The following is a 27,468-nucleotide window of genomic DNA, read 5'->3' on the forward strand; positions in this document are numbered from 1 at the left end:
AACGCTCGCCACGCCCCCTAACCTCGTAGGCCCCGCCCCCGGCCGCGTTGACCTGCCCCTCGACTGAGCTCCTTTCCCGGGAGAAGCACCTCGGGCTTCAGTGGGTCACTTCCCAAGATGGCGCGCGTGTTGAAGGCGGCGGCGGCGGCAGTGGCGGTGGCGGTGGCGGCCGAGAGCGCAGTAGGTGAATACCCCGCGCGGTCGGGGCTCTTCGGGGGGGCGGGGCGCGCGGGACGCGAGACCTGGAGCTGGAGGAGGCGGCCGGTGGCCAGAGCACCTACGTCCACTGCGCTCTGTACCCCGGTCAGCACCTTAGGCAGAAGGGATCTCCCAGGAACGCCTCAGGTTAGCGTGAGGGTTCTAGTATTCGATTCTCACAGCCACCTTAGGAGGTGTGTGCAGTTGACCTTGCCCCTCTATATAGGTGGCCTCAGAGAGGCGAGGGACCTGCCCAAGGGGACAGACAGCAAGGCTGGGACAGAAGTAGATGAAGTAAATGGCAGAGAGACAGTGAGTGTTCATTTCCAGTACACCATAGGAGATGCGAGAAACCAGAAAAAAGGGCAAGTCCTTTAAAAAACGTAAACTGAACTCCCAAGTACTTCCAGTATCCCTCTGGAAACACTCGGAGGTCAGTTGTGTGAAGAATACCAAGGGAGTGTTTTTTCCCTCCTGCCTTAATATGTTTATTATTCCATATATAAACAGGAAAGACAAAGGCAGACGGATTTGGAAGGTTCCTTGAGTCCTCTACACCTCCATTAAAAAAAAAAAAAAAAAGCTGGATAGACTCAGTAATGACATAAACTCAAGTTTTCTGACTCTCAAGCCACCCACTTTCTCCTCTTTCTTTTTCCTCTTCTTCATCAGAGGGCCACTATTTCAATTAATCTGAAATTCCCTGTTAGGAAGAGTGCCAGGTGGTAATGTCTCAAGAGTTACTCCTGAACATTTGCCATAAAGCCTTCAGCTTAGAACCTTCAGAAAGTGTTCAGGGATGAACCTTTAATAATGTTAGATCGGCTTGCTAGATAATGCTCTCTCTATTCCACCCATTCAAATGTACAGTTCTAGCCATCCTTTGAAGTCCCATCTCCAACTAACCAGTTCTTTATTGATCACTATAGTCTTCCTTACCAGTCACAACATTTCTTATACATTTATCATTGCAAGTCACCAGGGCTAAGTGATGAGCCACATACAAAGAAGTGTACCATAGTAGTTTTAGTTGTCTCCACACTTCATCAGTTTGAAGAGGTGATATGTATACATGAAAAAACATTAAAATAGGCTGAGCACAACTTGTTGAAATGAATCTAATAGGTGATTCTCGAGTTTTTATAGTAACACACCCTTCTGGTCCCTCCTTCCTCTCCCTGGTAAGATACAAGCAGCATCTTAGCTCACACACAGTTGCAAGTAACCCTTTGCAAAAAAACAAAGATAAGAAAAATAAGACAAAGAGTCATCTCTTATTATCTCTTAGAAAGCCATCTGTTAGAATGTAGATATTGTTCATAAAACATACACTGAAGATATTAAAAGTTGAAAATCAAAAGAATGGTAAAAATTTCAGAGGAAAGAGAAGATTCAACATCATGGTTTAATAACATCAACTTTGATGTCAGACAGACCTGGGCTTGAGGCCCAGCTTAGTGTGACCTTGAAGAAATTACTTAATCAGGCCTATTTTCCTTGCCTGCAAATGGGAAAAATAATATTTTCTGATGCACAGAGTTATGGTGAAGATTGAAGAGCTCACTGAACTATTACTGGTATGTCTGTTTTATGGCCATGAGAACTAATAAGCAGAGCTACGCTAGCACATGATGTACTCCCACTTCAGAATTCATGATTTCACAGTTTGCTTAGGCAAGATTACAGACTTAGGCAAGCTTACAGGGCAGTATTGTTGCATAACTCTAACAATGAAATAAAGCCATGGGTCTCTACTGGTAATGAGGTCAAATCAACAAGATGGTACATGATGGTATACCATAGGATTCAGTTCTCTACTGTTGGTAAATCCCAGCAGTATGGAGAATGCCTAGAGACTAGGGAGTATCTGCATAAGGATAGCTTATACAGTTCTTGAAAGGCAGAATTGTTACATAGTTTCCACTTCTATATGATATTAAAAGGAGTTCTCAAAGCAATAGTCATGAGCAGTGTGGGTGAGTCAGAGGGTTCTATAAACAACTAATTTTAACTTGAAAAAATTGTAAATCACTATTCTTTATCAAAAAGCAAAAGGAGAACTATGCCTGTAATACCTTCCAGCAGCATTATTCCACCAGGGTGTTAGTAGTCACTAAATACTGAAATACTACCAAAGATCTTCTAAAATCACAGCCCACACCGTAAGTTTTCCAGAGTAAAAGGAGACTAGTCTCCTTGTCATAAAAAGTAGTAAGTTGTGGATTGATGAAATGATGCAGGGAATACAGAAATACTATGTGTGTCAAAACATTAATACAAGTAATACAAGTAATCTTTAGTGTTTGAGAAAGATTTTTAATATGAGTCTAGTATCATATATAGGGTAGGTGCACAGTCAGTTTTTTCCTTTAAAAGTGTAAAATTATGTTAGAAATCAGAGATGCTTACATTTATAAGCAAGTTATTGATGTAACCTTTCTGTAAGTGCTAATAATGATCGTTCTTGGAATTTGTTATGTACTTTGTGCCAGGTACTTTCCTAAACCCTTTATATGTATTATTCATTTTAGTCTCATGACAATTCTATGAGGTAGGTATTATCTTCCTATATGAGAAAAGAAAGACACAGAGAGGGTACGTAACTAGCCCAAGTTAGAGAACTAATGGTAGGGTCAAGATTTGAACCAGGGCAGCTTAACACTGGAGCCCACATTCTTAACCATAAGGCATGCTGCTTCTCATATGATACTTAGACACAAAACCTGAAAGTGAACATATAAATAATAATTTGAATATTAGAGAAGATACATTTTTATATGTGTATTTTTAGAAATACTTTTATTCAGTAGTTGATGGGGGAAACCAAGAGGAAGGGAATGTAACTTCCAAAAAGTCATACATTTATTGCAAGAACTGGATGCTAATAAAGATACATTTTTTTTGGTAAATTGTATAGACATTTTGTCATAAGGGAAAAGTAAAATGAAAAAAGTGTATTCTAAAGGCCAGCTCTGATTTCTCCTCTTGTTTTAGATGCTTGAACCTTAAATAACCCCACTTTTTCTTTTATTGTGGTTAAATATACATAACATAAAATTTGCCATTTTAACCATATTTAGGTGTACAGTTCAGTGGCATTAAATACAGTTGACCCTTGAACAACACAGGTTTGAACTGCATGGATCCAGTTATACTCAGACAATTTTTCAGTAAAGTACTGTAGATATATTTTCTCTTATGATTTTCTTAACATTTTCTTTTCTGTAGCTTACTCTACTGTAAGAATATAGCATATATATTACATATAACATGCAAAATATGTGTTAATCAACTGTCTATGTTATCAGTAAGACTTCTGGTCAACAGTTAAGATTTTGGGTAGTTATATGTGGATTTTTGACTCTATCGGGGGTTGGCACTCTTAACCTCCCATTTTGTTCAAGAGTCAACTGTATATTCATATTGCGCAGCCATCACCATCATCCATCTCCAGAACTTTTTCATCATCCCAACCTGAACCTCTGTACCCATTCAACAATAGCCCCCGTTATCCTCTACCCCCAATCCGTGGTAATCATTATTCTACTTTCTATGAATTTGACTACTCCAGGTGCTGTACATATGTGGAATTATACAATATTTGTCCTTTTGTGAGTGGCTGTTTCTCTTAGCATGTTTTTAAAGGTCATCCATGTTTTACCATGTGTCAGAACTTCATTCCTTTTTAAGGTTGAATAATAGTCCATTGTATGTGTCCACAACATTTTATCTTTTCATCTGTCAGTGGACACTTAAGTTATTCCCAGATTTTGGCTATTGTGAACAATACATCTATGAACATGGATATATAAATATATCCTTGAAGCCCTATTTTCAGTTCTTTTGGCTATATACCCAGAAGTGGTATTGCTGGATAATGTGGTAATCTCATGTTATGACCCCACCTTTAAGGAACATAATACTTTACAGAAAAACAGGAGCAGCTCAGAAAAATGAATTCTATTAAGCGCACACGATAAATTCCAATTTGGCTTGCAAAGGATCAACTTCATGAAAAAAGGTAGTTTTGAAAATAGAAGATGATCCTAATAGGAGACAACAGTGGTCAAGTTATAGGACTGTGAGGAGAGATTTACTTTTATAATGGAGTCATATGTAAGTGGGGTAAAAAAAAATGGTCATTTACTGACTGTGCTGAGTAAAAAGTTATTCCTACCAGAGTTTTAAACAGGTTGAAAATATGTATATGGTGCTGTGAATCCACTGGTTGAATGCTGAAAATATATGGGCCTCTTACCAAACAACTTGAAGGCACTTTTGATGAATGGCTGTCTAAGTATGTTATGTCTCCTCAAATAAGGTATACAAAAGTTCAGACTTCAAAACTTATTACATGCTCTAAAATTAGATTATGTAAAATTTGCACAACTTTGCAAATATGTAAGAAAACATTGAATTGTACACTTCAAATGAGGGAACCTTATAGTGTGTAAATTATAGGAAGACCTTATTAAAAGTGACTATTAGACCTGTTAGGAAGACCTTATTACAAGTGACTGTTCACAGTTTTGTGGCACCTTATGTACAAATTTAACATAATTTCTTTTAAACAGTAAGTACCCTTAGTGCATTTGAGTATAGACCCTTGCAGCTAAGCCTTTAGTTGTTTGGAGCCAGTATTGGAAAGACTGGTCTGAGATAAATGCAATCTAGATGGAAGGAAATGCAATGTTATTTTTAAGTCAAGGCACTGAAAGTATTTAGTAAGAGCCAATATTGAGGGAAAGATAGGAATCAGAGTTAACACACACACCAGATTTGGTAACATATCTCTTTCTTATATATCAGATTCCTGATTTGTGGAAGTCATTTGTTTCTTAAATCTGTAGACACTCATCTTTGCAATCCTTTTGTGTTTTACAATTCTGTTTGGTTGTTTTTTGTTTTTTGTTTTTTTAAGATTTATTTATTTATTTGAGAGAGAGAGAGCAGCACGTGCAAGCAGAGAGGAGGGGCAGAGGGAGAGGGAGGGAGAAAATCCCAAGCACACTCCACGCCAAGTGCAGAGCCCAACATGGGGCTTGATCTCACCACCCTGAGATCTTGACCTGAGCCAAAATCAAGTCAGCCACTTAACTGACTAAGCCACGCAGGTGCTCCAACACTCCTGTTTTTAAATATCTGATACATTTGTTCACATATTTATACATTGTAGTTTATTGTGAAGTGATGTGGAATAGTCACAAATTACACATTATGGAGTTCAAAGTAATGTAGTTGTACCTTTCTGAGATGGGAGGCAGAGAAACCTAAAACTAGAATTGTGAATTCCTGCCAGTCAGAGGGCAACCTAATTAAAAATATCTTCTAAAAGTTGCCAAAGTCAAAGGAGAAAGTATAATTTTTTAAATGTTGACAGCAAACTTTTCAGAAATTTTTTTATTAAGTACCTATAAGGGTCTATATCACAGTACCCCTTTATTCCATGTTTCCTGCCCCAGTTTGCTTGGTCTACAGGATTTCACTTTAGACTTTTTTTTTAATATTTTATTTATTTATTTGACAGAGAGAGAGAGAGCAAGAGCAGGAACACAAGCAGGGGGAGTGGGAGAGGGAGAAGCAGGCTTCCAGCGGAGCAGGGAGCCCGATGTGGGGCTTGATCCCAGGACCCTGGGATCATGACCTGAGCTGAAGGCAGACACTTAACCCACTGAGCCACCCAGGTGCCCCCACTTTAGACTTTTAGCTAAAGTCATCGCATTGTTGTTGTCCTTGTTGTTTTAAGGTAATTCACATAACGTACCGTTTTAAAATGTACAATTTAGCAGCATTTGTTACATTCACCATGTTGTGCAACCATAATCTTTATTTAATTGCAAGACTTTTTTTTTTTTTTAAGATTTTATTTATTTGACAGAGAGAGACACAGCGAGAGAGGGAACACAGCAGGGGAGTGGGAGAGGGAGAAGCAGGCCTCCTGCGGAGCAGGGAGCCCGATGCGGGGCTCAATCCCAGGACCCTGGGATCATGACCTGAGCCAAAGGCAGACGCTTAACCATCTGAGCCACCCAGGCGCCCCTAATTGCAAGACATTTTCATCACCCCAAAAGGAAATCTCGTGCCAGTTAAGCAGTCAATCCCCATTCCCACCTCCATCCAGCCCTTGGCAACCACTGTCCTGCTTCTTGTCTGTGGACTTACCCATTCTGGGTATTTCCTATAAATGGAGTCATATAGCACTGTCTGGCTGCTGTCATTTAGCATAATGTTGTCACTTGGTATAGTGTTTTCAAGGTTCATCCATGTTGTATCATTGCTTCAAATCCACTGTATGGATAATATTCCACCGTACGAATATGAATCATTTTCCATGGCTATTGGGAATAGTGCTGTCATAAAAATTTGTGTACAAGTTTTTGTTTAAGTACATGTTTTCAATTATTTTAGGGACCTAGGAGTGGAATTTTTGAGTCACATGCTAATTGTATGTTTAACTTTCTGAGTTTTCCGAACTGTTTCATGGCAGCTCTATCATTTTACATTCTTGCCAGCAATGTACAAGGATTCCAGTTTTTCCACATCCTCATCAACACTTTTAGTTGTGGGTGTGAAGTGGTATCCTGTTGTGTTTTTGATTTGCCTTTCCCTAATGGCTATGATATTGAGTATCTTATATACTTTTTGGCTATTTTTATCTTCTTAACCCTTTATTTTTTAAGTTTATTTATTCAGGTAATCTCTACACCCAATGGGGACCTCATGACCCCAAGATCAAGAGCCTCATGCTCTACCAACTGAGCCAGCCAGGTGCCCCTCTTAACCCTTCATTTTAAAGAATTATTGAATTCTCACCAGTATCACTGGGTTTATTTTTGTTCTATTCCAAGAGACCAAATAAGACCAATAAAGTGATATTTTTTTCTCAAGCTAGTTTACATTTCTAGAGATAAGATAAACCTGTAACCACAAAGTCTTGATTTTTACATTATATAAAGATGTTATTATCTTTCTATTTTCCTAACATATAATGAAGATTTTGTGTTCCATTAAAAAGAAAAAGAACCAGTCATTCTAATAACTCTTTCCTCATAATAAAATGGTTGTGGAGAAGGGTAGACCACAGGGAGGCTTCCAATAGCATGAGTTGCTTGGGCTTCCTTTTCAGTGTCAGAGGTTTTGGAATGTCCCCCAACAAACTGGAACAGTATATAAAACTTCACCTTCACTTGGACATCTTGTAATTTCTTCCTTTGATATTTCCATGTGTTCCATTGCTGGTAATAGGATGCCTGCCAAAGAACCACCAGCTAGCTGCCCCAATTCTTATAAAGATAACACTGATAAGGATAGGGCGCCTGGGTGGCTCAGTCATTAAGCGTCTGCCTTCGGCTCAGGTCATGATCTCAGGGTCCTGGGATCGAGCCCTGCCATCGGGCTCCCTGCTCGGCAGGAGGCCTGCTTCTCCCTCTCCCACTCCCCCTGCTTGTGTTCCCTCTCTCGCTGTGTCTCTCTCTCTCAAATAAATAAATAAAATCTAAAAAAAACAAAAAAAAACCCCAAAAAACCACTGATAAAGAGAATTCAGAAATACCTATAATCAATATTTGATACCCTTAAGATTTCACAGAGCAAACGACTTCTTTTGATGTGCATTTTACTCTAAAGATCATTGCCCTTACCTACAATGTTTTTTTTTTTAATACAAATACGTTCTGTATTGAACTTTCATTGTAGATGCACAGATAGTAGAGATGCAAGGGAAGAACAGTTTGTTGGTGGTTAGAATTTTTAAAATTCACTGTCACCATGCTCTTGAGATGGTTACTTGGTCTCCACAGATTACCCTGCATACCACTCAGTTAGCAAATGATCATCATGAGAGTGGCTGAATTTATTGTGTACCCATTATGTATGTCTGGCACCGTATTATATTTTTACACCAAATATCTAATCTTTACAGCAAACTTAGCAACATAGATATTTAGTGGGTAGTACCAGAATTTTTTTAAAAACTGAAATAAAATACAACAGAGTAGAAAATATCAGAGCACATCACATCTATTGAGGATTAGGTATGCTTTTCATGAAATTTACTTTCAATTGTACATTTATGTATGTACGTACTAGTTTGGAATACACTTGAATTTCAAAATACAGTGAGTCCATAGAACTGAGCTGTGTCAACCTATTGATAATGACAACCTTTGGGTATTTCCATAATCAGTAATACAGGCTCGAGCATAGCAGAAGACTATCTTAGGCTGAATTTTGCCTTCTACTGACCTATAATGCATCACTTTGGTCAAGCAGTACCATACACTGGTTACCAATCCCAGGGGAGGACTCTAAACACTTCTCCCCATTGCGTCTTGGTGTCAGAGTCTTCAAAGAAAACACAAGCAGTAGATGGAACAGTGCTTTACTTACATAGAAAGGAAACAGAGCAAGATTACCTTTAATAGTGGGTGTTGGTCCACCATTGCCAATGAGTTTCTCCCAGTGGCCATGCAGGACAGTTTACCTATGCACACTCCTCTTGTGCTGTCCCCCCTCTGCAGAGGACTGATATAACAGTGAGGACTCATGTAACACATGACGCACACACTTTAAGCTGAGACCTAAGAGCATTCATTGAGCCTGAAAGAGGGAAAGATACTCCCAGGGCAAGATGATAAGCCCTGCACAGGCCGTATGGGCTCTTTATCTCTTGGTAAGGAAGTTTTCATCCTTAGGCGGTTGAGTGGGGGTTGAAAGACTACACACATGAGACTGCAGTTCCCCACAAGGTTTGTGGTCTTAAATAGTGTCACTTTAATCTCATTATCAATAATTTCAGTAAAGGGGAATTAATTATTTGTTAGCTGGAGCTCTGTGATACTAAGTACTGTTTAATGTATTTTCCATTAAGAGCTAAATCTAATTGTTTAGAATATGTGTTCTTCAATTTGCTATTTTGTACCTTTTTTATTAAGTGATGTAGTTTTACAAGATTATTTTTAGACCTCGTATATGTATATAGTTTTAGTTCTGGGGAGAATCTGGCTCTTAAAATCCAGTGTGTTGGGGACTGGGGAAGCAGTAATCCACAGGGAGAACACATTACAAGTCTCTTCTGTTTCTAAATGAAAGCGATTTCTTCACATTCAGAAGCAGTTCTGCTTCTAATTCTTCAAAATTACAAAAAGAAACAGTTTTTAAAAATCTGGTTTCAGAGGGAATTCTCACAAGTTTAAGGACAATCTTAATCTTTGCTTGTTTTTCTCCCAACGAGATATTTTCCTTAGTAATCATTCAAAAAAAAATCACATTAGAAAGCACTGTAATGGTCATGACTTTAATACATATTACTATAAGACAAAAAAATTGGTTATAGGTAGGGAAGAAAATTACTTGTTCTCATCATTAAATGTGTGTTGTTTCACTGTCACATTCAAACTTACCTCTCGTGAAATGCAGAGAATAGCAAGTAATTCTTAATGCTGTGCATTTATCCTTTAAGTGTTATCAGTAAATAGAAATTATCATGAAAAATGCCATCTTTGTTTTAAAACTATAAAACTCAGAATTAATTTTTTGATTCCAGACAGTTGTTTCGGAGCAGAGTAATTTTAACATAGTTTTTCCATTTATCTCTCTGATTTAATTTCAGTAATTAAAACCAGAATAGGTATATAAATGATTTTTACAAGTATTATGCATTTAGTTTTTTAAAAAATTAATTTTATAAATCCATTAATTCTCAAAAGAAGGATATCAATGGCTGTTCCATTTTTCAGGGCTTTATTCCAGACTTAAGACTCCAGTTCCAAAAGTAAGAACTTTTTCCACATCACAGTCCTCGCTTCAAGTGGCAGGTCCTGTGTGGAACCTGGGTCGACTCAATCATGTAGCAATTGCAGTGCCAGACTTGGAAAAAGCCACAGCATTTTATAAGAATGTTCTGGGGGCCCAGGTAAGTGAGACGGTCCCTATTCCTGAGCACGGAGTATCTGTTGTTTTTGTCAACCTGGGAAACACCAAGATGGAGCTGCTTCATCCGTTGGGAAATGACAGTCCAATTGCAGCTTTTCTACAGAAAAACAAGGCTGGAGGAATGCATCATATCTGCATTGAGGTATTTTATTTCAATGTTTGGTGTTTCAGATTTCTCTTTTACAAAGTGTCTTTTTTTTTTTTTGCATTTTTAAAATTTTATTATGTTATGTTAATCACCATACATTACATCATTAGTTTTTGATGTAGTGTTCCATGATTCATTGTTTGCGTATACACCCAGTGCTCCATTCAATACATGCCCTCTTTAATACCCATCACCAGGCTAACCCATCCCCCCAACCTCCTCCCCTCTAGAACCCTCGGTTTGTTTCTCAGAATCCATAGTCTCTCGTGGTTCGTCTCCCCCTCCAATTTCCCCCCCTTCATTTTTCCCTTCCTACTATCTTCTTTTTTTAACATATAATGTATTATTTGTTTCAGAGGTACAGGTCTGTGATTCAACAGTCTCGCACAATTCACAGCACTCACCATAGCACATACCCTCCCCAATGTCTGTCACCCAGCCACCCCATGCCTCCCACCCCCCACCAAACTGTCTTTTACTCTTTAAGACTACATATTGTCACTGTCATCAGAAACTGGTATTAAGTTCTTTAAAGGGAATGGTAATATTGGTCTTACTCAAAGATGGATCCATGAATATATTCTCTTTCCCTCTAGAAAGCTAAATAATAATAATAATGTATTTTATTGAAGTCTGGATTTAACAGCCACAACAAAGGCCACCAAAGCTGGCCAAAATAGATTTTCATCTTTGCTATAGTATTTATTGATTATACATAACCTCCCATGTAATAGGAATATAGCTGCTTTCACTCTCACAAGGCTATTAGAAGAAGAAGGTGAAAAGACTTTATAGAGTAAGAATTTCTATATACATGCTAAATTCTTATGATTATTTTCTATCCTTTAAATTCTAATAACTTGTTCCTTATTACAATAGCAATACATTTTCAATTACTGACCGTGATTTTTAAGACCTTTCAATTGCATCTGCTTACAATTCCCAAGGAAAACTTGAAATGTTAGACAAGAACATTCTCATTAGAGAGCCTGTATCTGTAGATATTCATGTTCAGATAACTGCCTTTTGTAATATCAGCAATACTAATTATGCTTCACTTTAAATTATTTTGATAGGACAATTCTTTTGATAGAAAGAATGGCATAATTAATTGGTAGGCCTCATTCCTAATCTAGAAGAGAAGGGGGTTGATTCTAGAGTGAATTCAAGGATTTATTCAGTTCATTTTGCAAACATATTTGAGAACCTACAATGTGTACTCCACTGAATAGTGGGATTCAGCAATGAAGAAGAAACGGACCATGCACACAGTGAGGAGGGGGCAGCTATTTAAACAGGCAAGTACACTATCCTCTGATAAAACAGAATTAATACATACGTCTTCTCTGTAACATCAATAAGGGAAAGGTTGCTCCCGGCCAGCGGAGGAGGTGAGAGGGTATCACAGGGCATGAGTTGTAATGAATGTGAAGGAATTCCCCAGATCAACAAGAGGAGAAAGGTATTCCATGCAGAGGGACTAGCATATGCAAAGGAACAGTTATACTAACAGCTCCCATTGAATCCTCAGGCAGTATACCAAGTACTCAGTGTGTACTATTTTCTTTAATTTTTACAGCTACTCTATGAGCTATTCTACTTACCTTTGACAGTTAACTTGCCCATAGTCAAATTAGTAGTAAGTGGGAAGGCTGAGAGTCAAACCAGATTTGTTCTGATTCCAGGATCTGCACTATTAGCCATGGTACCACATTGCCTCCATTCTATTGGCTAAGTTTAAAATTTGAGGTGGGGAAGCCATAACATGTTAGTAGATAAACAAGCCTAATATTTAAGCTTTACACCTTTTTTAGGAGGTTAATTTTGGCTGCAAGTCTTTGTGGACTTGTCTAAGGGTTTGTCTAAGACAGCCCCCCCAGGATGAGAAGCAGGATCATCAACCTTTGAATTGACTCTTCCCTCTCCCACAGTACAGTGTCTGTGTTCCACATCAGAGAGTCCAGGCCTTCAAAGGAAGCTGCCATGTGAGTTAGAGTTCAGTTAAGTAAAGAACAGTGGAAGTTCAGTACTGTAACAGCGAATTCAAAAGTACAGATTAAAAGGGGGAAATGAAAATGTATGTCAGTATAAAATGAAGGTGTGCAATAGGAAAAGGTGTGAAAAGTTAGTTGCTAAGTTAGTATGACACCCCCTGTCATTGTTCTCTGCTCTCTGTAAAAAATAAAGTGGCTTAACTAGGTAGATGGATAGATGGATTTTATTTTTCTCTTCTCAGTCTAAAAGTGAGGTGTCCCAGAGGGGAGGGAAGGCAGAGAGAGCATACAAGGCAAAAGAGAGGATCTAGAAATTACACATATCACTCCTGTTCATGTCCCATTGGCCCGAGCTTCGTCACATGGTACTCTGGGCTGCAAGTGCGGGCTGTAGTCAGGCGGTTAGGTACCCTCCTAAAACTTGCACTGTTGCTCTAATTAAAAGGAGGAAAAGGGGAAGGCGTATTGGAGACCGCCCATCTATGCTGCACTTGGTAATTTTGAAAAACTGGTATTGCCAGAATAACATGACACTTTTTCTGAATGACGATATGCTGTAGGATGGAAACATAGGAGAGTTAGTGTCGCCTGCTGCCGCAGTCTATGAAATGAAGTCGTCATCACATGCAGGGGTTTGATTCCCTGACTCACCAGATAGAGCAGAATTCCTCACCTGTCCTTAAACAGGACACACTTCTGTTGAACGAAGCCACTGAGATTTCAGGGTAAATTTTCTTTTTTAATGTAAAGACATATTTAATGATTCTTATAATCACAGATACAGGATTAGGGAAATAGCAAGAAATGCATGGCATATTAAACTGGGTGATTCTAGGAGAGTTTAATAAGGGAATTCCTTATAAGACATGGGCAAAGTTTAGGTAGTCAGTAGTACATGGCACAGTATCCTTAAGGCTAGCTCTGGGATGGGATGGGGACTGTTAGAACCTCTAAGTCTGAAGGGGCAAGTGAAGGACCATTACCAGGACCTACCGAGGGAAGTGTACTGAGCAGGTCTCTAAACAAGAATCGTTTAAGGGGAGCAAGCCAGGGAAACTGGGCAGGGCGGGGGCAGGGGACTAAATATCCCCACTTCACCCGTCCCCCACCCTCCTATCTTCCTGTTAGTGGACCCAGAGGAAAAGCAAGTTTTTGAATGCAGATAAACTTCCTGACACACAGAGCGTTATGAAGCAGAGTGGAACACAGCAAAGAAGGAAACCAAAGGGGCAAATGGAAGATATCTGGCATACCTTCCATCCTATTGACTCTTCAGGGTAAATTATTTGAGCACAGTATAACCTAGTCTGTTCTGGCTAATACCACTTGGGTCTGAAATTGCCTTTTACTGAAGGTACAAAAAGTAATAGAATTGGTCAGAAGAATACTTCCTTGGTCATTACAATTACTGTTGCCATTGATATGCATTATCCTACAACTTTGGGGTGGCAAACAACAACTATTTGATTTTGCTTAGGATTTTGTGGGCTGGGAGTTTGGGGGAGGGCTCTGCCAGGCACTTCTAACTTGGGATCTCTCATGTGCTTACAGTCAAATGCTGGCTGGGGGTACAGTCATGTGAAGGCTTGCTTCATTTGAGGTGGCGGTTGATTCCAGCCAGCAGCTGGGTGCTTGGCCAGGCCTTCCAGTAGGAGCACCTGCATGTAACCTGTTCAGCTTCAACTGCTGATGGTAGTTTTAAGGATAGTTGGACTTCTTACTGGGCAGCTGGCTTCCCCTAGAGTGAGTGTCCCAGGAGAGCCAGGTGGGACCACATGGCCATTTCTGTCCCAGCCTCTGAAGTCCCACACCAGTCTCTTGGTCATACACAAGCTTTTCAGGCAGACCACCTGCAAGAGAAGAGGGCATAGACCCTGCCTCTTGATGGGAGGAGCAGCAAAGAATCCATGGACGAGTGTATAGCCATCAATATACTAATGTGTTCTAAGCAAAAGGAAAATGTGGGAAACTTCTAAATGCTATTGAATGATTTTATTTTCAAAGATCCAGAAGTGGGAACCAGCAGCATTCTCATATGCATGAGGAAGTAACCTATCTGGCCTTTGAAAATATAAGGAGATTCGAGATGGGTGCTTGATAAGGTAGAAAATGATAAATATCATCTACACAGTGATATTTAAAAACCAGTGATTTTGGCTTTTCCCGTTTGGGGGATAGGCAACATTCAGAAATGTGTCTTCTGAAAACGCTCACAATCTTCTATAGCTTTATGGCTCTTAGCCACTTATTTCTTAATGCCCTTCCTTCTTTTGAAACGTTAAATACACTCCATCAGAGAAGTGACTTTCTCCTCTGTAATTATCACCAGGATACTTTATATTCTTTCCCACTTGGACCTCATATAAAACCTCTGGTTTAGCAGTGTGTCTGCTATGGGCAGACATCATAGCTTTTAGTTGACTTAACAGATTTTATACAAAATGTACTTTTTTCTCATACGTGAATTAGTTTCTCACCAACTTATCAACAGCTTTCTGTCAAAGTTGGCTTTCGGTTTCATTTTCATGTACATGCGCACATACACACAATTCATTAACACTTTCAGCAGGGGTCTTCCAGAACTGATCCCCAACAAGTTCCCCTCTATTCTATTTGGTTCGTGTCTTTGTCTGCATTATATCGCTCATTGTTAAGTATTTTCAGTTTCACTCTGATCCTCGCTGCCTTAGGTGCTGGAGATATGTAGCTGAACAAAACACAGAGTCCCTATCTTCCTGGAGTTTTGCGTGCCTCATTTATTCACACAAGCCCTGCATTTTCCACAGAGGAGTGGTGGGTGACTGACCAAAATATAGTTTATAAGATATAAAATAATGAACATAAGTAATAGTGCAAATTAGAACAAAAAAGAAATGTAAGGCAAAATAAAACTAAAGGCAAGATTAGGGTATCTATTTGTTTTACCCAATATCACTTTGTAGTTTCTAAAACAAGAGGGAAAATAAAGAATATTCAGAATAATTATGGCTCTTTCCCCCTTCCTTCCTTTCTCTTCTTGAACAATTCAGTATTGAAGACTTTAGGTAGGACACAGCAAAATAGTTTCCGTGTTTGTGGGGAGAGCTGGAGTAGCCCAGAGCAGGGTATTGGGGCCAGAGTTGGGTAAGAAGAGCATCTGCAAGTGGGAGCTGCCTGCCATGGGAAAGCCAGGGACTGAGTCAAATGCCCATGCATGAGGAGGTCCAGCTCAGGGTGTCAGTATCTGAACAGGATGGGGTCGGGGTGTACCTGCAGGGAGACAGCTCAGCTTCAGATATCAGCATGAGAAGGGCATCAGCATGGAAGGCTAGCCCAGTGCGGGGTGAGGCTAGTGCAGCATGAGGGTGGCATCCATGTGGATGGGAGGGGGCATCATGGAGTGTAAAAGCCTAAGTAGTGTGAAGGAGGTATTAACACTGTGTGGGGGAGGGTGGCGGGGGAGGGTACCCTGCATGTAGAGTCAGGACCTGAGTCCTGTGAGGAGTGTATCAGTGCAGGGGGAGATGGTGACTCAGAGTGGGGAATTGAAGCCAATGGGATGGGATGGTAAATGTTCTTGCATGAGGTGGCCTGATACGGGGAGCCAGGGCTTGAGCAGGGTGAGGCAGATATCCACATGGGGTGGAAGCAGGTATAGGGAATCAGAGCCCAAACAGAGCGAGAAGCATGTGTACACCTTGGGACAATTCTGTGCGCAAGGTTGGGGCCCAAGCAAGGTGAGGAGGACTATTACACAGGAGTGCCCGAACCCAAGTGGGTTAGGAGGCCTCCACACGGGGGGCCTGGTGATGTGGGGTAGTGATTGGGAGCTCAGATGGAGGGGGGAGGAGACACACGTGGTGAAGAGTACATTGCTGCGGGAAGGACAGCAGCAGGGATAAGGGCTAATTTCTTAGAGGGTTTAATCAAATAAGTATAGTGAAGATCATGGGAGTCAGGTTCGCCAGTCTGAGAAATGGCATTACAAGTACAGAAAGAATATTAGATTTCATCTAGAGGTAATCCTGCACCAGGCTGATGGGGAAAAGCGCATGATAAAAATGTTATGTAAAAAATAGGATTGGGGTGCCTGGGTGGCTAAGTGTCTGCCTTCGGCTCAGGTCATGATCCCAGGGTCCTAGGATCGAGCTCCGCGTCCAGCTCCCTGCTCAGTGGGGAGTCTGCTTGTCCCTCTCCCTCAACCCCACCCAGTTTGTGCTCTCTCTCAAATAAATAAATAAAATCTTTAAAAAATAAAAATAAAAAATAAGATTAAAAAAAGTGTAAAGAAATGCAGCAGTTTTATTTTCTGAGTAGTCCCATAGTAGAGGGACTTTGCATACTGGGGAATGTCTATTCTTCAACCAAAAAGGCAGAAAAGTCTGCTTTTTAAAAAGACTTTTAAAAAGTTCCATTCCGTTTTTGGCTTTATGATAAACCCTAGGGGATAGCTAAGCTCCATGAGTGATCTGTATGTCACCAGTTCCCAAATGTGAGGGTTTCATAGAAAGATAACATTTCCAGAAAACAGAACAAAACAAAAAAAGTAGACAGTTTAATGAGGTTTTAAACTTTGTGTTAAGGAAAAAAAATCTAAACTTCCAACTATTGCTAACATCATTTTGTAAAAGAAAATGCAAATTTACTACCAACAAAAAATAAGAAGGAAAAGGAGAGATCCTCTTAGAATAAAAGAATCCTGTCAATTAAACAAATGTGGAAGTTGAGGTGATCTATGCCCTTCTGACATAATTCTGAAGAATACACAAGAACCCTGTGAACCCCATGCAAAGTAACATTGTTAGGTTTGCATAATTTACTTAGTTTTTAGTTTGGGAGGGGGGGAAGACAGTTGAAACAAATATTTTATCCAGACTTTTCATTTTAACTTTAATGGGTTTATGTCAATTTGAGGATTAAATTTCATTCATTATTGATATCATTTAGGATCATTCTAATATTATATAAAATAAAAAGCCTATATTTTTGGTAGTAGTCAAAATATGCACCATTGAAAGCACATTATTCTGTACATTACTCAGTGTAGAATTATTGAATCAATATAATTGTATACCTGAAATTAATATGTTGTATGTTAATTATACCTCAATAAAAAAAAGTTTTTTAAGTAGCACACTATTTTTCATAAAATTTGGTCACAGAGAATTACATACCTTAAGATTTTTAAAAAGATGTTACTTAGTCCAACTCTTATCTTCAAACAAGTAAGACTGCATTGACATTTTTTAGATGAGGCAGTTCAGGATCAAAGAGAGCATAAGATTTATCTGAGGATTCAGAATTCCGATTGTGACAGTCCAAACATTTTTTATTTGGAGTATTGGCACTCTTAATTTACAGATGATAGGAGAAAATTAAAATAAATTTCCAGACACAAGGTACAACCCCCACAACCACTACCACCAAAAAAAAAAAAAAAAGCTGATAAGAAGATGAAATAAATAGCCCAGATTTTCACTTAATGGCATTCAAGGTCATACAGAGCTATAAGATGCATAACTGTAATTGTACAAAGGACTGTAAAATTAAAAATTTGTAGATGGGTTATTATTGACTGTGTTATTTTTATTCCTTAGGGGGAAAGACTTAATTTCCCAAATCAAATTGCTTTGCATTTCTTATAACCTTAAAGTACATAATGCATCTACTTTCAATTCAGAAAATTAAGACAGTTTTCTTTCATTGTTTTTATTACTGCCAAGCAAAATATTAGGAGTACTTCTGAAGAATTGTAAATTTTATAGCAACACTCTAACAAAAGGATGAATATGGTACAAGATCTTTAAAATCAAAATCAGTAATATAGAAATAGTAACAGAAATAGAAATAGATGCTAGTGCAATGTTAATGTAGGCATCAGAGACACAGGGGTCAAATCAAAGCACCCTGTTAAGTGTCTGTGTTAGTGTAGGCATTTTTTCAAAATATAAATCTAATTTATTAAGTCTTAGAAGTATTTCTTGAATTAAGAGATATTGAAGAGGCAGTATACTAAAAATGGAGATGCAACATCAGAATTGTAGATACTTGTACTTGGGTAGAATGTTCTATGAGAATATCCATGATTATATTTAGAGTAGAAGTTACCAAAAGGGCACTTGGAAAAAAATCATGATTCTGTTACAAATTTTTTCAAACATACAAGAAGTAGAAAAAAATAATGTAATGAACTCCCATATTCCCATCACACAGATTCAACAATTTTTAAGATCTTGGCACATTTGCTTTATTTTTTTTTCTTAAAACTAAGAATCACAACATGTCATTTCATCTTTATGTAGTTTGTGTCTCTAAAAAATTAACCATGATGACATTATCATATTGATCAAAATTAAAAATAAATCTTTTGTCACCATCTTATTCACAGTACATGAGGCAAATTTATTAGCTTGATTCACAAATGTCTCTAGGTTGACTTATTCTAATCAGGACTCAAACAAGGTCCACTTATTACAAATGGTTGTTAATCTCTTTAGGTCCTTTTTTAAAAAAAAAATTATTAACCTCTTGCTAGTATAGTACATTTGTCACGATTAATGAACCAAGTTGATAAACATTATTATTACCTAAAATCTGTATTTAGATTTTCTTAGTTTTTACCCAGTGTCCTTTTTCTGTTCTAGGATCCCATCTAGGATACCGCATTACATTTAGTTATCATGTCTCCTTAAGCTCCTCTTGCCTGTGACACTTTTTCAGAGTTTCCTTGTTTTTGATGACCTTGATATTTTTGAGGATTACCAGTTATTTTGTAAAAAGTCCCTCAACTGAGGTTTTTCTCATGATTAGATAGACTAGGGTTATTGATTTTGGGGAGGAAGACCACAGAGGTAAAGTGTCATTCTCATCACATCACATCAAGGATACATATTATCAACATGACTTATTACTATTAATATTGACTTTTATCCCCTACCTGAGGAAATGTCATCATGTTTTTCCACTGTAAAGTTACACTTTTTTCCCCCTTCTCCGTATGAGGCCAACACTGAAGGGATGGAGAGAGAGGCTCCATCTCTTTGATAATTCCATAAGTTATTTGGAATTTTCCTGAATGGAAGATTTGTCTGTTCTTCCCTGTTTATTTATTTAATTATTCGTTATTCAGTAAGTTACTTATCCATTAAGACATTTATATCAGTGAAGATTTATAGTTATTTATACTTTGGGCTATAATCCAATACCACTTTATTTTGTTGCTCAAATTGTTCCAGCTTTGTCGAAAGGTCACTTTGGGTTGACTCCTGTGGCTCTGATGTACCCCATCTTTTTGTTTGTTTTCCTCCCACACTTCCTTATTTTCTGGCACTGCAAGATGCTCCAGATTTATTATCTATATTCCCTGCCCTAGCCTAAAACCAGACATTTCTCCAAGGAGCCCTGGTGCATTTTATTGGAGAATGGTATTAGAAACCAAGATCTGGGCTCTGGTATGCTTGTTGCTACTGGGGTGTCTGTCACTGTTAATTGGCCTTTTGAGCTAACAGAGCAAGGACATATATGTGTATATACTAGAGAGAGAGATAGATAGATGATAGATAGATAGGTAGATATTTATTTACATAACCAGATAGAAATTTTATGATGTATATATAACATACTCATGAACTCATGAGTTCATACTGGTGTCTCTAACTATAACCCATTACCATGTGAACCCTGGAGCCTTCTTTGATATTCATAACTGCCCATTCCAACAGTGAGAAACTTGACTCCCAGCATCTGCCATGCATTTATTTACTTGTTCAAATTCAGTATGGATATATAGTGGTTGTATTTGTTTCCTAGGGATACTGTAATAAATTACCACAAACTTGGTGGCTTAAAACAGCAGAAATTTATCTTCTTAAGTTCTAGAGCCTAGAGTCCAAAATCAAGAGGAAGAAATATGGAAGGTGAAAAAAACCAGAATAGATCATAAGAGAGATGTAGAACATGGTCAGAGGTTTTATAGTTGTATAGTTGGAATCCCAGAAAAAGAGAAGAGAGAAAATAGGAAAGAAGCAATAATTGAAGAGTCTGCAAGTACACTACCAATCTGAGGTAAGACATCAACCCACAGATTCAAGAAGCTCAGCAATCCCAAGTAGGGCAAATTCAAACAAAACCATACCTAAGCACACCATGGTCAAGCTGAAAGCCAAAGATGAAGAGAAAATCTTAAAAGCAATCAGAAAAAAAAAAAAAAAAAAAAAAAAAAAATTATGAAATAACATAGTATGTAATGACATTTTTTTAGATACTGACAAAAAACCCTGCCAATGTGGAATTCTAATTTAGCTGAGATAATATAACAGAGGCCAGATTTATCCATTTGCCTCAAACAAACAAGCAAAATATCTAAACAAAATATATGGAATGATTTTTGGCATTGGACATCAGACGGCACAACACATTCCTGAAAGAAGGGAAACAAGATGAGCCCTACTATTTCCCAGCTTACCGGCTGGGGAGAGTTTTGAGGCTGCAGTGCAGGAAGGGGAATCCAAGTGAGAGTTAGCAGTCTCCCTGAGTTGAGGAAATAGAAGTTGGGAGTCTGGGGAGGCCAGGGTGATTGAGTTTGCAGTATAAAGTATGGGAAAGAGAGCTGCATAGAGAGTGTTTTCTAGAGATCTGCAGTACCTCTCACGTCTTCATCTGAATATTGAGCAATGCATGCATATGAAGAAGCTACTTGAGGTTGGGAATAGGACACTTTGAAAGGATTAGAGGGGACAATCCTTACACCAATTGGAATAGTTTGTGTTCTTACCCACCATAGTGGAAGTCCTTGTGATTTATGGGACATGGGGTAGAGTATTCAGGACTGACTTATCCGTGAGGAGAATCAGTCGTAGATTAAAGGCTGCTCTGATCCTTCAGTAAGGGAATGGGTAAATAAACTAGTACATCCAAACAGTGGATTATTTTCAACACTGGAAAGAAATAAGCTATCAAGCCATGAAAAGACATGGATGAATCTTAAATATATATTACTAGTGAAAGAAGCCAGTCTGAAAAGGCTATCTGCTATGTGGTTTAACTATATGACATTCTGGAAAAGGCAAAACTATGGAGATGGTAAAAAGATAAGTGGTTACCAGGGGTTGGGGATGGGGGAAAGGATGAATATGCAGAGCACAGAGGATTTTTAGGGTAGTGAAAACACCTTGTGTGATATCATAATGATAAATATATTTGTCCAAACCCATAGAATGTACAACACCAAAATGACCCTAAGGTGAACTGCACTTTGGGTGATAATGCTGTCAGTATAGGTTCATCAGTTGTAACAAATATCACACTTTGATGGGATATGTTGATAATGACAGAAGCTATGAGTTTGTGGGGGCAGGGGTTATATGTATGAAATCTTTGTACCTTTGGTCAATTTTGCTTTGAGCCCAAAACTATTCTTACAAAAAGTTTAAAACAAAACAACCCGTCATCCTGGAATTTTGCAGTTGATGAAACTATCCTTCAAAAATCAAAGTGAAATGGAAACATCTTACGTTGAACAAAAATGAGAGTATTCCTGTCCAGTAGACCTGCACTATAAGAAAAACCAAAGAAATATTCAGGATGTCTTTCAGTATTCATCCCTTTAGGATAAAGGGAAATAATACCAAATGAAAACTCAGATCTTTACAAGGAAAGAAGAGCACCAGAAATGGTAAATTTGTAGGTTAAAATAAAATAACTTTCTTCTTACCTTAAATTATGTAAGAGAAAATTGACTTGAAATTTTTAAAATGTAGGGTTTATAACAGAAGAAAAACTTATGATAATAGTATAAAGGAGGGGAATTGGGCAAAGGGAAGTATACTGTTGTAAGTTTCTTATATATGAAGTGGTAGACTAATAAGATTAAAATGTACATTGTAAACTCTAGAACAATCATTAAGAAAATTAAGCAAGGGATAACTAAAATATAATTAAGATAAAATTGAATAGTACAAAAATACATGTTTTTTTCCCCAAGGTTTTATTTAAATTCCAGTTAGTTAACATACAATGTAATATTAGTTTCAGGTGTAGAATTTAGTGATTCAACACTTCTATACAATACCCAGTGCTCATCCCAACAAGTTGCACTCCTTAATCCCCATCACCTATTTCACCCCTCTTCCCAGCCACCTCCCCTCTGGTAACCATCAGTTCTCTATAGTTAAGAATCTGTTTCTTGGTTTTACTCACTCTCTTTTTTTTTCTTCAAAAATACATGGTTAACCAACAGAAGTCAAGAAAGGAAGAATGAAGTATTAATGAGACAAAAAAAATAAGATGATACACAAATTCAACTATATGAATGTTAATTAAATGTAAATGGATTAAACAATTAAAATGCAAAGATTATGTATCTGGATTTTTTTTTAAAACCCTCACATCTGAAAATTGAATTAAGAAAGCAATTCCATTTATAATAGCATCAAAAACAGTGAAATACTTAGGAATAAATTGAACAAGAGAACTGCGAAAATTGTACTACAAATCATTGTTGAAAGATTAAAAAGCCCTCATTAAATGGAAAGATATTCTATGTCATGCATCATATGACTATTGTTAAAAATGGCAATATTCCCTAAAATGATCTATGGAGTTAATGCAATCCCCATCAGATTCTAGCTGGCATCTTTGTAGAAATGGACAAACTAATCCTAAAATTCATATGGAAATGCAAGGGATCCCAAATAGCCAAAGCAATCTTGAAAGAGAATAGCAAAGTTGGAGGATTTACACTTCCTGATTTCAAAACTTTATACAATGCTACAGTAATCAAAATGGCATGGTACTAGCATAAGGATAGACATAGAAATCAGTAGAACAGAGCTAAGACTTGGACATAAATCCTCATATTTACATTAAGTTTTCAACAGAGGTAGCAAGACCATCCAATGGGGAAAGACTAGTCTTTTCAACAGATGGCATTGGGACAGCTAGATAGCCACATGCAAAAGAATGCCTCACACCTTATGTTTTATAAGATTTAAAGATTCTTTTGATGGTGCGATGATGAAAAGCAAAACTCTTTGTTCCTTAGAACTCCAAATGAGAGAAAGCTGCCCTGTAGGCCACATGGGATTGCACCTGGGGACAAAGTAACAGCAAACTGGAGCTGTAGGGGGCAGCTTAGTGGGGCAAGTGGGGTGGGGTTAGTTAGGTTTCATAGGCTCCCTTTAGATTGGCTAATTTGAATAATTCTGTGGGCTCTGGGGCATAGGGACTGTACCTGGTTGTCTGGTATCTATCTCTGGGGCAATTAGAGTGGGCACATAATGGCTCAAGAGTGTAAGGCTGATAAGGGAAATGGTTGGGATGTGGACTTTATCAGTTGCTCGAGAAGAACTGACCAGCCTCTAGCCAGGGCCTCAGAACTGGGTCAAGACAGCATTTCACTACAAAGCTGTAGTACACCATATATAAAAATTAACTCAGAATGGGTCAAAGACCTAAATGTAAGAACTAAAGCTATAAAACTCTTCGAAAAAACAGGCATAAGTTTTCATGACCTTGAATCAAGGAATGATTTCTTAGATATAACACCAAAAGCACAAGTAATAACACTGTGCTTCATCAGACTTAAAAAGTTTTGCGTAAAGACAGCTCACAGAATGGAAGAGAATATTTGCAAATCACATATCTGATAAGGCACATATATCCAGAGCAGTCAAAGAACTACTACAGCTTGTCCTTATCCTTAATCTTTTGTCTGCTTGATGTATGAGAGACAGAAATATGCATGTTCGGTTTGCTTTCTATTTTTCAAGGCGGTACTATTAGGTACATGCAGAGTCAAGATTGTTTTGTCATCTTGGTGGATTGTTCATTTTATTTTTAGGATATATCTGTTTTTATTTATTTAGCGTTATTTCACCTTAAATTTTGAAGACATGGTTGAACTGTCTCCAGATCTACTGATACCATGTGACCCACAGCTCCTACCTTAAATCGCATGGTTTCTGGCATGGCCAGCCCCTACCCTAAGACTTGGGTATGGCCAGCTCTACTTTAAGAATCAATCTGGCCAGCCTCTACCCTAAACAAAGACACTCCTCTCAGGTTACATAGATTATCTCCCAGACATTGAAGCAAGACCTCTCTTTAGACAAAGCCAATTCTTTACTAGTACACATATATGTAAGTTTATAAGTTTATTTCAGGATTTGGAGGAACATGTGCTGAACTGAGGATAATAGTTCCCTCGGGAGAGAAAAGTGATAGTGGTGGTAGTAAATGGGTACTTAACTTTATCTGGATGATTAAATTTTCAGGTACTGCATAATTTTTTAATTATTTTAAAATGAAAAGACTAATTAAGACTAACTTTGGGAAAATGGAAAGAGAAGTTACATTCAATAGAATGAAATTCATTAATTATATCCAGATATGGAAAGATAAGCCATCAGGAGGAATTCTACTGTTACGAGAGTAGACCAATTATTTCAAGATACATGAAGTAACCATGATCATAGTCTGGGCATGACTTTGATATAGCTATCAAGTTTAAAATGAAACATTGTCAGGAATGTACAAATAGGATGTATACTATTTGAAGAAATCATCATTTATTTATAGTAACATCCAGTATCTTCCTTATCAGTTGTTTGTCAAATTTTAGAATTTAGTTTATAATCCTTGGCTCATTGAAAATCAGATTGTATAAATATGAACAATTGTTTTTGTTTTTTTCAAAGATTTTATTCATTTATTTGACAGAGACACAGCAAGAGAGGGAACACAAGCAGGGGGAGTGGGAGAGGGTGAAGCAGGCTTTCCACTGAGCAGGGAGCCCAATGCAGGGCTCAAACCCAGGACCCTGAGATCACGACCCAAGCTGAAGGCAGACACTTAACGATTGAGCCACCCAGGTGCCCCAATATGAACAATTGTAAATCTATATGTTGGGTACATGGGTATTATATTCTCTCTGCTTTTTTTTATGTTTAGAATGCCATTAGATTATTAAACTCCGGGGTGATTTATGACTGCCTAGGAATAGGGGATTTCATATAGCTTTCCATCCATTTACTGGGTTCTCAGTCTAAGGATGACTTTTCAAGATAGAGGAGCATCATTCTTTCAAGTGTATAGATACAGCCACTCTGGAAAACAGAGTTTTGAAACTCATTACTAGTTTCAGGGGTAGAATTTAATGATTCATTTTGAGGTTCCTCAAAAAGTTAAAAATAAAGCTACCCTATGACCCAGCAACTGCACTACTGGACATTTACCCCAAAGATACAGATGTAGCGAAAAGAAGGGCCATATGCACCCCAATGTTCATAGCAGCAATGTCCACAATAGCCAAACTGTGGAAAGAGCCAAGATGCCCTTCAACAGACAAATGGATAAAGAAGATATGGTCCATATATACAATGGAATATTACTCAGCCATCAGAGAGGATGAATACCCAACTTTTGCATCAACATGGATGAGACTAGAGGAGATTATGCTAAGTGAAATAAGTCAAGTAGAGAAAGTCAATTATCATATGGTTTCACTTATTTGTGGAACATAAGGAATAGCATTAGGAGAAGGAAGGGAAAAATGAAGGGGGGGATTCAGAGGGGGAGACGAGCCATGAGAGACTATGGACTCTGGGAAACAAACTGAGGGTTTTAGAGGGGAGGGGGGTGGGGGGATGGGTTAGCTTGGTGATGGGTATTAAGGAGGGAACATATTGCTTGGAGCACTGGGTGTTATACACAATGAATCCTGTAACACTACATCAAAAACTAATAATGTAATGTATGGTGACTAACATAACAAAAAAAATAGATACAAATACCCATCACCTTTTCACTCTTTTGGGGGGTCTCTGAGGAACAGAAGTTATTAATTTTAATTAAATCAAATTTATCTATCTTTAAAAAAAAGTATATAGAAACACATTTGCTCCTTTCCCAGACTGCCAATAAATATGAAGAAAATAGAAATGATTTAGAAGAGAATTATAAAAGTATAAATGTTTGGATTTTTTAGAATGGGAAAAAACATTTTGGTGGCAATTTCATAGTAATTTACATGAAAATATGAAGTTTTAATCTCAAAAGTAGTAACTAGGTGGTTTGGCGGGTGGGAGGTTTGGGGATCCAGAGAAGCACTCCTATCTTTTGAATACCTACTATAACCTGTGTCATATGCTGCAAAGAGCTTCTGTTGTCTCATTTATTAGGCCTCATCTCTCTATTATAAATTAGGAACTCAGAGCTCTTAAGAAAAAACAATATGTGTAGTATTGCCAATAGTACAGCTAAAAGAAAATATTATAAAGTATAACAAATTTTTTAGGTTATAAGGAGAAATGTTTACTAATGGTGAAAACTCTTAAGCATTGTGGTTGCTCATCTATGAAAATTTGCCAACTTCTTTTCCTTCTCTGGAAGCATTACGCTTATTTTTGTGATGGTTTAAGAATGATTCTACCCAAAGGCAGAGGAGATGGACCTCATGAGCTTGCAAAGTTTCTTCTAAGTCTTAAGATCTTATAGTTTGGTATTTTTGTGATCTCAAAAGTGTCCTTGTTTATTTCCTTTTCTCAAGGTGGATGATATAAATGCAGCTGTGATGGATTTGAAAGAGAAGAAGATTCGTAGTCTAAGTGAAGAGGCCAAAATAGGAGCACATGGAAAGCCAGTGATTTTTCTCCATCCTAAAGACTGTGGTGGTGTTCTTGTGGAATTGGAGCAAGCTTGATTTATATTTGCAAGAAACTTTAAAAATCCCCACCAAAATATACTGAAAATCCCCATTGAATTATACTCCAGCATTGAATCCTGCACTCCTTCCATCACTTAAGAGTTCACAATTAAAGGGGCACCTGACTGGCTCAGTCAGTGACTCTTTATCCCAGGGTTGTGAGTTCAAGCCTCACATTGGGTATGGAGATTACTTAAAAAATAAAATCTTTTAAAAGAAGTTCAAAATTAAAAACTAAATTACAGGGGTGCCTGGGTGGCTCTGTCGATTAAGTTTCTGCCTTCGGCTCAGGTCATGATCCCAGGGTCCTGGGATCAGGCCCCACGTCAGGCTCCCTGCTCAGTGGGGAGTCTGTTTCTCTCTCTCCCTCTGCCCCTCTGCCCGCTTGTGCTCTCTTTCTCTCCCTCTCTCAAATAAATGGATAAAATCTTTTTTTAAAAAAAGCTAAATTACGGAAAGAGATTTTTTTAATTGTATATATGTATAATAAATATCAATATATATAATTGACATAT

General features: G+C 38.0%; 1 protein-coding gene across 1 annotated transcript; it reads left to right on the top strand.

Moving 5' to 3' along the window:
• Positions 1 to 83: 83 nt before the first annotated feature.
• On the top strand, positions 84 to 27,159 carry MCEE (methylmalonyl-CoA epimerase). The gene is made up of 3 exons (XM_021680489.1): positions 84 to 184; positions 9,936 to 10,273; positions 26,798 to 27,159. Exons 1-3 carry the CDS (start codon positions 118 to 120, stop codon positions 26,948 to 26,950), a joined length of 558 nt encoding a protein of 185 aa, XP_021536164.1. The 5' UTR covers positions 84 to 117; the 3' UTR covers positions 26,951 to 27,159.
• The last annotated feature ends 309 nt before the right edge of the window (positions 27,160 to 27,468 follow it).

This window comes from Neomonachus schauinslandi, chromosome 9 (genome assembly GCF_002201575.2).
Source record: "Neomonachus schauinslandi chromosome 9, ASM220157v2, whole genome shotgun sequence".
Taxonomy (NCBI): domain Eukaryota; kingdom Metazoa; phylum Chordata; class Mammalia; order Carnivora; family Phocidae; genus Neomonachus; species Neomonachus schauinslandi.

What these genes read in the sequence shown, in the direction of transcription:
- MCEE (XM_021680489.1), top strand. Translation starts at nt 118, where the DNA reads ATGGCGCGCGTGTTGAAGGCGGCGGCGGCGGCAGTGGCGGTGGCGGTG. An exon ending in GGCGGCCGAGAGCGCAGTAG is followed by an intron (nt 185 to 9,935) that starts GTGAATACCCCG and finishes TCCATTTTTCAG; the next exon opens with GGCTTTATTCCAGACTTAAG. An exon ending in TGCATCATATCTGCATTGAG is followed by an intron (nt 10,274 to 26,797) that starts GTATTTTATTTC and finishes CCTTTTCTCAAG; the next exon opens with GTGGATGATATAAATGCAGC.